The sequence below is a fragment of the Corvus brachyrhynchos genome, unplaced genomic scaffold (genome assembly GCF_000691975.1).
Source record: "Corvus brachyrhynchos isolate BGI_N302 unplaced genomic scaffold, ASM69197v1 scaffold220, whole genome shotgun sequence".
NCBI lineage: Eukaryota > Metazoa > Chordata > Aves > Passeriformes > Corvidae > Corvus > Corvus brachyrhynchos.
This window is the reverse complement of record NW_008236209.1, coordinates 7,158,632-7,171,854: the sequence shown is the minus strand read 5'-3', so window position 1 is coordinate 7,171,854 and position 13,223 is coordinate 7,158,632. Positions and strand designations below refer to the sequence as shown.

The 13,223-nt window shown below is 39.1% G+C and overlaps 1 protein-coding gene across 2 annotated transcripts in view; it reads right to left on the bottom strand.

Moving 5' to 3' along the window:
• Positions 1 to 2,552: 2,552 nt before the first annotated feature.
• Positions 2,553 to 13,223, bottom strand: part of LOC103622885 (protein FAM122A) — a 28,020-nt gene continuing 17,349 nt past the window's right edge. Inside the window, exons 2-10 of one of the 2 annotated variants that reach the window (XM_017743159.1) lie at positions 12,878 to 12,956; positions 11,534 to 11,590; positions 11,122 to 11,165; positions 10,987 to 11,041; positions 10,662 to 10,763; positions 9,289 to 9,377; positions 8,737 to 8,792; positions 6,368 to 6,464; positions 2,553 to 5,334 (exon numbers count right to left, since the gene is read on the bottom strand). In XM_017743159.1, coding sequence (XP_017598648.1) covers positions 5,184 to 5,334; positions 6,368 to 6,464; positions 8,737 to 8,792; positions 9,289 to 9,377; positions 10,662 to 10,763; positions 10,987 to 11,041; positions 11,122 to 11,165; positions 11,534 to 11,590; positions 12,878 to 12,895 — 669 coding nt within the window. In that variant the 5' untranslated portion in view covers positions 12,896 to 12,956 and the 3' untranslated portion in view covers positions 2,553 to 5,183. Of the gene's footprint in view, positions 5,335 to 6,362; positions 6,465 to 8,736; positions 8,794 to 9,288; positions 9,378 to 10,661; positions 10,764 to 10,986; positions 11,042 to 11,121; positions 11,166 to 11,533; positions 11,591 to 12,877; positions 12,957 to 13,223 lie in introns of both variants that reach the window. The other variant, XM_017743166.1, reaches the window with a different exon arrangement.

Genomic DNA, 13,223 nt, shown 5'->3' with positions numbered 1-13,223 from the left:
CAGAGCGCTCGGTGCACGTGGCCTGGGCCGCCCGGTCCCTGCGCCAGGCTTCCCTTCGCCAGGACACAGCTGACATTGCTCAACAGTCTCGGTAACGAAATAATATTCACGAAAATATTCTTCCATCGGCATATATTTTGACTCCAGTATTAACTGTGTCCAAATGGTTTTCCAAAAGCCCTTGGTAAGAATTAAATCCCAAGAAACATAGAAAAAGTTCTTAAACAACCATGCCAGGAAGTGTTTCAGTTCTTTTTGAGCTTGAATCAAGCTAAAATTTACAAATCGTTGTTCAAGAATCATTTTAAGTTTAAGATAAATGTCCATATGCGGCTCTGAGAGCCAAGAGTCTTCCCACGGTTCCTCCATAGTTAAGATATGGAATAGCAAAGCAAAACCAAGAAGAGGAATCCAAAGTTTCCAGGGTTTACTCACACAAATCAGTCGCTTAGGGATCGGGGATCGTTCTGCCCGCATTCTCCACCATTTGTTGCAGTGGGGATCCTGCAACACGCATATATCAAACCAGGAGTCCCGTGGAAAGGAAATATATATGGACAGACAGATTCTTGATAGCTGTTTCAGAGAGATGTTTATTTCTCCAGCCGCATGGCCGGGGCTCTGCTCAGGAACTGTTCCAGTCACGGGACCAAGGGTCCTTCTGCCCGCGCAGGGAACACAAACCAACCAATGGGAACGAGGCTGAGCAGGGGCAGGGAAGCCCCGTGTCTGTGCCCTCAGGGCCCCTCTCCCAGGGCTACATGGCAGGGGAGGGACCCCAACACCCTAAAACAACACCTACTTCTGATTTTAGCCTGATAACAAAGGTCCTTGTTGGGACCTTTGAGAGTTAAGATAACCAGCCATTAAGGAAACCCAAACACCAAATCCCTGCCCTCCCCAAAACCAGCTGGAACTGAGACAATGCTACTCCAATTCTGATGGGCAAGCACAGGTCCCTCTTTTTGGAGTGGATTAAGCAAAACAGCCCTAGAATTGCCCACAAGGACCCTTTTCCTCTAAGTCTGAACAGGGTAGACCCCCATGAAAAGTCTCCGTTGTCTGAAAAATGCATTTTTCCTTTGAAAATTAGCTGGGTAAGATTAACTCAAGGCTAAAACTCTTAATTTATAGTCAGAGGAGCAAGTCACTACTTCCTTCTCACTGGGTCTTCTGGTACCTCCGGTGACCATCTTATGCTGAATTTGCTAAGGATTATTTAACAGGCCTCAAGAGAGACTGAAATACTGAATGATAGGCAAAATCCCTTTCCATCTACTATGGACAGCTGCCATTCATATAATAGCCTTGGAATACAAGGGACAGTTTGTATAGCTCCAGAAATACTCCTTGGCATTTACCCCAAAAAAGCAAATGCAACAGGCCTATGACTTCATGGAATTTTTGAACTTGTGTTAATGCAAAGCTTTTTTATTATTAAGTTACCAGGAAAATTATATGCAGATGAAATTCCTTCCAGGAAAAACAAGTTCCCATCTTTTTTGTCACACAATGTATTAGCAGAGTCTACAGATAAGAACGTGAATATTTGCAAAAAATAATTTCCCTGGTCCAGTCTATTGTATTTGTGCACCAGAACCTGAGTTCCAAACCTGCCTGAGCCTGCTCAGGTTCACCTCTGCATACAGCCCTCAGCGTGGACCTGCCTGGAGACACATGCCAAGCTAAAGCCTTGCATTTAAAATGGTTTTAGCATTTTAAGCTGTTAAAATGAGTTCTCTATTTTTATCATGACTTACAAAATAAAAAAAAAAAAAAAATCCCGCTTTAGTGTTTTTAGGCAGTATAGAGTTCCTTGTGCCCTTTGAGTTTTCCAATAAAGTCTGCAGAACTCAGATTTACATCCTCACACACTGACAGTTTAATTACTTTCATTGTAGGAGAAAGTATTTCATCACATACAGTCAGAAAAATAGCCCCTTAAATACAGGCTTTTGGGCCCATGATCCCCCAATTTGAAATTCAATGAAGGAGAAAGAAACATGCACACTGCGATCCATTTCCTGATGCAGAACACTTGATATTATCAAAACACAGAGTTCCACAGCTGACACACACATTTTTCTAAACCATTGGTAAAATCCTTCCAGCATTTTAAGCCCATGAAATGAGGATTCAGCGAGCTCTGGCTACGATCTAAAGGCAGTGCTGGTCAATGAGCTGTACAAAGACCATTGCTGTAATGCTGTGCTAATTAACATATTAAAAATAGTCCATCTAAAATGCTGCTTGAATTACACAGGTATTTTAACTTAGTTCTCAACTATTACCTTAAAGGTGACTCATCACTGTGATTCTCAGCAACAGATATGTGCTAATGATCCCTTACAAAAAGAAGGAAGTGGGGGAAAGACAGGAATTCTCAGACTCTCATCAAGGCAATTCAGCAAAAATAAGTCTGGTGAAGTCATAAAAACCAGTTGTTAAATGTCAATAGTTACACATTAAAGCTGACTACCAGCACCAGCTGGCCTTCTTTCCCAACTGGTATCTAATTCCCTCAGACAAAGCAGGTAACAAATCCAGACATGCAACTTTTAGCCAGTTTTAGTCAGAGTATGCTACAATATCAATCAACCCTCTAAGCCGTTGCAACTCAAATGCAGTTAAGTGCAAGTATAATCATCAGCATATTAGAAAACTTTGTTTCAAAATGAACAAGTTGTGTGTGTTAGGAGTGTGAAAGAGAACCTGGGCCTGCCTTGGGCCTATTACACAGCAACATCCATTCATTCTGAAACAACAGACACAGCAAGTGTGTGCATTACATATATATTTTATAAAAGAGCAATGTCTTTTACAAGACATTCCAGGAGTGGGGAATAGCCAGAACACTACAAAAAACTGCTGTAACAAGAGTGACTATTTTGTGCGCTCGCTTTATGCAGCTTACATTCGAATGTTTACAGAGGCCAGCACTCAGATAAGACTCTCCACTAACAAACAAATCTGGAATACATCAATTGTACAGGTAAATCAGCCAAAATTAAGCAATAACTATGCTCTTCTCAGGTTTAAGAAAGCATGCAATAGGTTCCCCCTCCTGCCACCCCTTGTTCAGATTTCTAAATCACGGTACCAGTAAAAGCACAGTAGAAGGGAACTGGGGCACAGGTAATGGAGTTGTATTTTATCACAGACTGTTTATCAATATTTTGCAAATGGAAAAGCAGCCTTCTTTAAGCACAAAGAAGGCAGAGAAGATACAGGCATGAATGAAAAAATTAAGCGACTTAAGACATCAAAAATTCAAGAAATAGCACTGTGCATATACAAACAAAATTAACATTCAGTACTGTAGAGCTCATTTAAGAATGGCACGAATGGACAATATTTTACAATATGCACATTTATTTGAAGTGCGGAACTAATGCTCCACAGGTGGAAATGATATTACAAGTAATAGTGCCACTGTTGGCCCATTCTGGTAGTTCTTACAATTTAATGGAAACGCTTTTAAAAATAATCTGGTATGTACACATCTTCTGGATACCCAACGGCTTCTTCGGAACAGAAAAAACTATGGTTCTCCCCCTCCCCCTTTTAGCCAGACAGTATTGCCAGAGATTGTGCTCACATCTAAAGCACATAATCTTTCTTTAAATTCAGTGCTATTTTCTTTCAGAAAGATCACAAGTTGTACTTTTAGGTAACAAAAGCATTTATGTTACAAACATTCAAAAATGGAAGCTTATGATTCTGGCAGACAATGTTGCGTATTAAATACAAACCGGCCAGCAATTACTGAACATAAAAAACTTATTCAATCATAAAAAAATACTATAATTCATCACCACAGACTTTTTACAGAGTTATAAATAATAAATAGCGTAACACAGTAGATTACAAACGGATTTATTTTGCCCCATTATAGTTTTTAAAAAGTAAAATATCTGTTCCTACCTCAGACTGACCAAGGTACTGTATCAAGACTACTCATAGCTCAAAGAGAACTCCTTCACCAAGCAATTTGCAGAGCTCGTATCCAATCCAAAGCCTTTCCTTAGGAATCAAACATTTGCTGAGCTGTTTGCTCTGCTCATGACCAACAAAGGGACAAACTCTGTCCAGAGCAGCTGCAAAGGGTGTCACCTTGACTGCCCCTCGGAGGTGGGGCTGCCCCAGCACCTCCACACCTTGGACAGGAACACTAAGGGAAGCAGCACCGCTGACAGACTCGAGTAAGCACTCTATAAACAAGCTGTACACAAAGGACTTTCCCCACCCACCCCTCTGGTTTACATTCCATAATTTTGTAACAATGTCCCCTAAGGCACAAAAATACTTATGACCTCAATGCCACAGGAGACATCGATGGTGCCATACATGGTTCTCCTACACAGTAGTTTAATTAACTTAGTTATCTGCACTGTATGTCTTCAATCAAGGTGTGGATTAATTTTTCCTGGCCAAATCTTGCTGAATAATGAGCTTATTTCATACAATCTGTAGGACAAATGTTCCAGAGAGAGAACTATGCAGCTAATTTAATCATGTTTGTAGAGTATTATTATTTCTTCACTGATGGCAAAAGTGACAGTCATTAGTTATTTTGCTGTGGGGTTTTTAGTTTAATGTAATAGAGTGAGACTTCCACACCCAATGTGGTCTCCTGTAAATGAATTCATAAAAATTACTAGCAGCACTAAGAAAATAAAAAATATTTTTCTCCCTTCCATAAAGGAATTTGAGGCTAAGTGACTCAAAAAAAAAAAAGCAAGAATAATTTTACTCAATAGTAGAAGTGCCAGAGAATAAATTAGTATTTTCAAATCCTTCCGAACCAAGTTATTTCCCTAGACATAGTGACCATGATGATGAAGAAGTACATTCCTAAAAATTGCAACACTAATAGGTAGATACCTATTCGTGGAATCAAAAAGTGTATGCAAGTTCCTGAAAGCAAAAGTTAGTATAATATCAGCAGACATCTTGTTTAAAAGATAAATTCGCAAAACCAGACATTTATATGGTCTACAATGTCCATTAAATGGATAAATTAAAAAAAAAAATCACTGGAAAGTAGCCAAAGATTACAGTAACAACAATTTTTCCTTTTAATAAACCTCATATGAATGCTTCAAGGATCAGAGTTCATTTCTCTGTACGAGTGTACAGGAAGGGGACAGCACAGCCAGACACTGACTCAGGACTTGGTAAAGTCACTTGGGTGAGAAGTCATCCATCAGTATGAACGAGGAGCAGGAGTTGGAGCACGTCACTGGAGACTCTGTGGTTATGCTGCCTTTAGTCAGGGAATCAGAGGAAGAGCCAACACTGCTGCTACTCCCATCGAGAATATCTGAGGACAGGCTGGGGAAAGGGAAAAAGGTTCTTTAGTGCAGAGGCATGAGGCTCTGTACAAAGCTAATGCGCTTCCCCCTTGGAGAGGACTTGTAGGAGACCTATACTACCACTCAGTCTTTACTGCAAGACTGGCAGCCCTGAAAACTCCTTGTTTTCTGTAGCATGTTATAGATATTCATGCTCCTCATGGGAATGAGGAGCAGAATTACTGGGTTTTTTTAACATGCAGAATAAATTACGAAGCTAATTTTAATCAGACGTAGAAAGGAGGTGACAACTAAGAAGTATAAAACCTTAAAAGCTTATAGGAAAGGGAAAATAATACACTAATCAGCAATGCAGCAAAGATGTCATTAATTAGCCAGCATGCTCTTTAACACTGCACTGCTCAAAGCAAGATCAGACCTATTTTTCCCACAGAATTCCTGTGTTTGGATTTTGAAGTCTTGATACAAGATCCCAGAGGGCATCTAAATTGATGCTTTTGCAATTTAGGGGGAAGCAATATGGAAAAAATCTAGGCAGTTTCAAGTCTGTAGGTAAACTGGAATTACAGTAATAACACCTGATACTTTTGAATACTTAGTATCTGACTTGACACAAAAAAACCGTAGTATTTTATGATTGTAATAAAGAAAGATGATGTAACTCTAAAAATCATGAACTTAGGGACAAGAACAATTAAATACCCATACACATTTTCTAAGTATTCAGGGAAGTGCCACAGACTATATGACCACTGCCTACAACATACTGTAATGATGAAGTAAAGTAACTTTGCTTATGAATCAACAGGGATTTGTAACAATTACAGTCAGTGTAAAAGCTTTCATAGAAAAATCTAGGCTAGAGTCTGTTCAGGAAGAATTGATCAAAGGAGCAGGACCATTGCCACAGGACATGACCACAGGATAGTTCTCATTAATACACATCCGCAAGATACACACAAAGTATTTTTTTCCTGGAAAAAACAACTAGAAAGCTTGTGATAAATGCACATTCCTTGTTTTGGCATTTCAGGGCACATGACATACAATACCATGAACTGAGATCTGTCAGGTGTGTAACATCTGGAGAAAGCATGTTGGTTGTTCCTTGGAAAAGTCTCTTTGGCTGACTTTCAGTTTCCATTTCACCTAAGGAAAACAGTGCAAATAATCAAACTCACTTGAGTCTCTGGAATATCCATTTAATACTTGTCTGCTGTAAAAGAAAGGTTTGACCCACAATACTCCATGGTTGCATTTGTAACACAAGTTCTCTAATTCAGGCAACCAAGCACCCGGCTAACACATTAATTTGAGGATAGCTGCTGTTAAACCATCCAATCCATCCTTAGCTAAAGCTTCAGCAGTATCTGAGGGGCTACAGTGATCTCAAAGACATAAAACTTGCTACCTGTACTGCAATCAGACAAAATAATCTAAAGCAAACTAATTACCATGACTTAGTTTTAAGTAAACAGCTGAGATGAGGTAATTGATATAAGTCAAAATACGAAGTTTAAAAGTGCTAGTGGTTACGAAAATAAGAATGACAGCTGGATTCAGTTTCACCCTCCCCTGTACAATGAATTCTGATGCCTGCACTTTTACAGGAAAGCTGAATGAAATAAATCTGTCATGTGGAAGCATTTCCACTTACTCATCATGGATCAGACTGTCTTTGTACCTGTAACCATCTACAGACATTAAGAGATTAAATATGATGGGGAGAACTAATGTAATCTGTTTAGTATAATCTGCCCTAAGAACGAGCTGGCTCACTAATAGCTGTTCTACAAATGGTATCTGAAAACATCATGAACTTGAAAATAAAAATTAAAAAAAAGAAAGAAAACCCTCTCAGCCACACCATATTTTCATTTTTAGTTTGGAAAAAAAAAAAAGGCATGAAATGGTAATAATTTTTTTGGCTTTTACATACACTTTGCAGTAGTTGCAGAGTCAGTTTGAAAACCTGACAGAGGTTAAAACCATTATAGCGAACCAGTTTATACATTCTGCAACAGAATCACACTGCCACATTTTATAAAAGACTGATAACCCCCCAAGTTTCATTTCCTTCAGCCCACAGGGATACCTTCCTGTCTTAAGGTAAGGGATATTGCTTCTAGCAAGCAGAATAGGCAAAAAACATTTATAAAATACTTGGTCTTCTAGTATGAACAAAATGAACAAAACAACAACTTAGGTAACACTTTTGTCCCTTAAATTTCACAGAGACAAATCTGCACTGCTACAACACATTGCACAGTCTACAGTATTAAGTCCCTATAGCAGTGAAAAGTTCTTCAGTTCATGGCTTTCCTTCTCCTACTATAAATCTACTGCTAAAATTCAGAAAAAAACAGGACCACATATTTAGGAAAACAAAGTAAGTTCATTTAAATAGATTAGATGTTTCAAAATTAAGCAGCATTTGAAAAATTCCTTGGTACTTCAAATAAGAAAAGGCAAACTCCTATCTCTACTTTGTAAAAGATGCTCCATGGGAGCACATGGATTTGGTGAGGAAAGGCCTGTCTCTACCTGCATTGCTTTTACAATTTGTGTAAAGTACAAGTGTGGATACCTATGCCTTATTGATCATTTAGCTTAATAACTTTTGTTTAATTTTAATGCCTCTAAAATTCACAGAAAATAAAAGCCAAGATAGAACTGACATTTATGAGAAAACTTGTCTCTGTCCTCTGTCAAATCAGTATCAGTTAGACAATGTTCTTTATCTGATAGGACAAGCAGTACTAAAAAAAAAAAGCCAAACAACAAAAGGTAACTCTTCTCAAATGTAAGTCTTGTACAATAGAAGGACATGTTTTTGGTACAATTAAGAATGCCTAAGTTAAAAAAAAAAAGCAGAAAGGATAAGCACAGCTAAAAGCACACTTTAAAAATATCTTACAGTTCGACTAAGCTTGGTTCAGGGATGTTATTTGAAAATCTCTAACATGGAACACTTCCAGTAAAGAATGTGTTTTCCCCCCTTCAGGAGGAAAGGGCACTGATCTATTCCATTTCTCTAAACACTCATCTTCTGAACTTTCAGAGAGAAAACAAACATTCAGTACTAAGTTTAGAAGATACTGCATGATAAGCAACATTCCTAAGATGATCTGAAGGGTGTGCACTGTTCAGTGGGACTTGTAGGAAAGTTATGAATATTTTTAAGCTCTGCCATTTAATTTGATGTATAATAAAGTTTCCCTATTTCAAGCAGTGGCTGTTTTTTAAGTTTTTCATTCCTGTGTTTTAGACTAGCTACTTTACATTGTATTTTTGAGTTATGCCTGGCAAATTTCAGTTCACTGTGGATACACGTGCATTATATTTACAGACCAACAAAAAAATGTATCCAGCTAGAAAACTACATCCATATTAAAACATCTTGTAAGGTAAAAACACACACCTTTTCTTTTAATGGGGCCAAGAACACTGGGCCTGATACAGTTTGAGTCAGTCCTGTAAAGGTTCCAATTTGCATCAAATCAACACAACCACAGCAATGAAGCATTCTTCAAAACTATTCCTGCACAGCTGGAATTCTTATGGAATCTAAATACATAGATAACAAGTAAGTGCTGCCTATTAGAGCAGATTATCTGCCACATGAAGTTGTACTAAATTTTCTATTTTCACTTCCCTTAGTGAATCACATCCTCATTTCAATCCTTTTATAAATTTTGTGGCATATTTATATAAAACTGATCTGCAGACAAAGTTAATTTGAAATATCTGAGAACCTCCTCTCAAGTTACCAAGTCTAGTCCAAAGTTGACACAGGCTCTATAAAAGCACCCACATAAAGTTACCATTGGTAAAGTTTGAACTTTCAGAGCATTTTTATGTGGCAATGCTTCAGCAGCTGTAAAAGTGAAGTCTCTTTTAATGCCTTAACATCAACTTTAATTAATCTTTGGTTTAAATTCCAATGCTAGCACAACAGACACTCATTACTTACTTGCAGAATCGCCTTGTTGGACTGGGAATAGGGCTTGGAGGTAATCCATTACTGCTCACAAACATTTGCAATGACGGTGAAAAACATTGCTGCAGGAAGAAAGCTCAAATGAAGATACTTCAGAATTTCCTTTAAAATACTCAGATGTTACACTCCACCCTCCAAACCAAACATCCCCCCCCCCACCATGGCCTTCTTATTCTTAAGAAAAGCTAGGAACAGAATAGGCAGATTATCAAATGTAATCTTACAAATATTAGAGCTTAATTTACAAAAACATACTGGCCCATGCAATTCTGCTCAGATGAAGCTAATCAAAACCCACAAGAAAAGTAAAATTGAAATAGACACTGTTCTCTAAATAAGAGAATTGTTTCTGTTCTTTGTTACATTTAGAAACAGCAGTGCAGTACAGTACTCAGGACTTAGTTCTTTTAAGGGGCTTGTTAAACAAGTTTACTCAAAATACATCTGACCTGAAAACTGACAATATTTCAGAGTAAAATAGGATATTTAGCTCTGTGATTCTGCAGCTAATTTGAGCTTAGCCCATGAATGCTTCTAGCTAAACACAAAAATCTTTCTGTTAAGTTATATGCTAGTACTTTACAGTCAGAATTCCAAAGGTACAGAACCAGCTGCCAGCATCAGTGTTTTCCCAGGAACACATTCACCCAGCACTTGTACGTGGCTGTTATGTGCACCGATCTGGTAGGAGCATGCAGCGAAATACTGGCAGTACAAAAGCAGAATCACACAAGAGGGTGCAAACAAGGTCAAGCAGCCCATCTTTAAATCCAGATGCCAGTTTCTCTGTGCTGCATTTCAGTTTTCCAATCCTCACTGGAAAAGTAGTTTGTCTAAGATCCACCTCTTTTTCTCTGGCATCTGCCACCAGATTTCAGTACAAGTTCAGTTGTACCTAAGTCCTCTTTCAGAGTGCATTTGTGCCTTCCTTTCCATAACCGATGGACACATTTTCATCTCTCACCACACAGATCTGCAGTCCTATTTTAATGCTTCTTTCCCAGCATCCCTCCACTTCTGCACCTGAAGATCCTGTCCAGGACTATCCTCATGACATCTTCCAGCTTCCCTACAACCAGAACCCCAACCCACCCGAACACTGCACAAATAGCAGTAACTGAAAACATCCAGTGTTTCACCGCTTAAACTCTGCAGGCTCCCAGATGGCAACCATTGGTTCTAAGAAACCAACAAAATATGGATCGGGGTTTTTTAGTGCCTGTTTGGTTGTGTTGTTCAGGGGTTTTTTGAACTATGGAACAACTTATGAAATTACACGTCTCGACAGTTCAGCTTGGTCTAGAATTCTGAAATATTGTCTTAGTTTGGTATTTCACTTATCCTACCTTTCCTATTCCTCTTGTAGGTGAAGGTGCAGGTGAAACTGGAATGAAGTCTATTCTCTTTGGGGAAAAAGATTTCTCAGACTTGTCCAAGTCATTGTCGCTCTGTGAATACAAGTTTTCAGACTTAACACTGGCACAGGACATTACCTTGAAATCCAAGGTACAACCTTCTAATGGAAAGTCATTGGGTCAAATGCACAAAGCAGCTAAAGCAGATGAGCTTAAATTCTTCTTAAATTATTTTCACAGTTAATTTTCTTTCCCTTAAATTCGTCAGTTGAGTGTAAAAGTAGAATTAAATAGGAAACATCTATAAAATGATTACCAGGCTCAAGCTTTCCTCCCATGACTGGCTTATCTGCATTGCTGTCTGCACTTCCCTAGAATACAAAAAACCCCATCAGTAGCTACAAAGAGGATAACTCTAGCTATTTTATCACCTTCTTTCAATAACACTCACCTTTCATGTGCTGCTTCTCTGTTCATTAAATCCACTCCTTCCTCCTGCAGGAGATAAATACCGTAAGTTTTCCCATAACATTTGATTCATTACAGGTACTTGAAATAACACTCGTGATTCCATTATTTGCCATCAGGACTGAAACATGAACAGCAGAACCACTGCAGAAAAGACAGGACAGCCACCAGTCCAGCTCACTGCTTCTCTTAAATTAAATACTTCTAAAATGCACAGTATCTTAAACATAATAAGCCTGGCAAGGCTACTTCCTTGTTGAAATTAAGTCTAAAGAAATACTCAGTTTTCTTTAGTACTTGAACAACTCAATAGGAAAGAAACCCCCACTGTGCAAGTACTTTAATATTATATAGTACTTTTCATTCTGTTACTGAATACACAGATAACTACTTACCCTTCTGATCTGATGAAGTCGGCTGCTAGGAATACGAATAGGAGATGATGACAAGAACTGGGAAAAAAGCGACAGCCACAATGATTAAATCACACATAACTGCTTGCATACATACTATTTACCATCAACTACATTCTTAGGGAGTTCAAAATGAGCTGCACAACTACATGTGGATGACTCAAACAATATTGCAAAAAAGCAAACACTGACCTTCAAGAGAAAAGACTTGTTTTACCACTTACAAATTCCTTGTATCACTCAGCAAGTGGCACGGATCTGACCTGCAGGCAGATGCTGCTCAGCATCTCAAGTACACAAATAGCTACAGATGCCATTTAGACAAGTGAGCTACTACAAATGAAGCTATGATTGTTACACAATTCCCCACTGCCCAGGATATGACAAACTCCTGCAGTACACCTTACTCAACCAGCTGGCTACTGTAAAGGAGAAATCTCAATGCTTCAACTCAGTCTTGAAAATTGACTTCTGCAATTTTTCAATTGTGTGCCATTTTATGCATCTAATTCCTCTGGAACTCTATCACAAGTAAGTGGGCAACAGTTCCCACTCAAGATGACTGTGTGTCCAGTGTCACACCTACTGACAAGCTCCAAAATTTTGGATTCTCAAGAAATCTCACAAGAGAAGACTTTGAGTTATAATTCCCTGTCACCTTTCCTGAACACAAGACATAGAGGAAACTTATTTCACAACTTCAAGGTTTTGAGAAAAGCAGTATTTAATCTTCACTACCCTCAGACAAGACAGAAAAATTTCAGTGGACGGAGCATATAAATCCCTCACCTCACAAGGAGAGGGTGGAAAAAAAGAAATGCAACATCTTTGAAAAGTTAAACAACTGCAGTAGTGTACACTACCACACATAACAGAAAGCAACAAATAAATTCCTCTTCTTTCAGTGATTTTCTGAGGTCTAGTGTTCTGCCTTTGTAAAAAAAGCGCACTATGTCAAACAGGTCAACAAAGAACTGTGACTCCCTCATCCCTTCTCACAACAAATCAAAACACCCTTTCAAGACTTTTAACTGGGACAGCATTTTACTCTTCTAACACACAGTCGGGATCAAATTAACTTTAAAACTGCACTTCATATGGGGGACTCACATACTACTTCAACTACTCTTGTCTTCTTTGGGGACACACAGTCAATACACCAGTATTATTTCATTGCAGGCTGTAGTTGGAGGTGAAAAAATGCTTATTCTGCAGCTTGGTGTCTTGCTAGGATACCAAGTGCAAATACAAATCAAGTTTAACTTCATTTCTCTACTCCAACTATTCCTCGTTGTGTGTAAACATGACACGCTTAAGATTCCTCACCATTCCATGACGGCTCATAACTGTTGTGCTGTTCCTGCGAGTCCGCAACACGTAAGGCTGAAACACCTGGGAGTTGTCACTGCAGGGGGAAAAAACAAAGTTTTGTGAACAGCGTTCTCGGGTGCGCTTTACTTAAAGCTCCACAGTGCTGTGACACGTGCTGCAGTCTCCAGAGCGCTGAAAACATCATTTTATTTGAACAGGAGCACTGCTGTCGCTGTGGGAGCGCAGCGAGCACCTTCCTTAAGGCGAGGGGGGACAAGGGGGCACTGGCGGCCCCGGCCCCGCAGGACAAGGGACACGTTCCAGAGGCCGCTGAGGGAGCGCCAGGCCTGGCCCAAGGCCC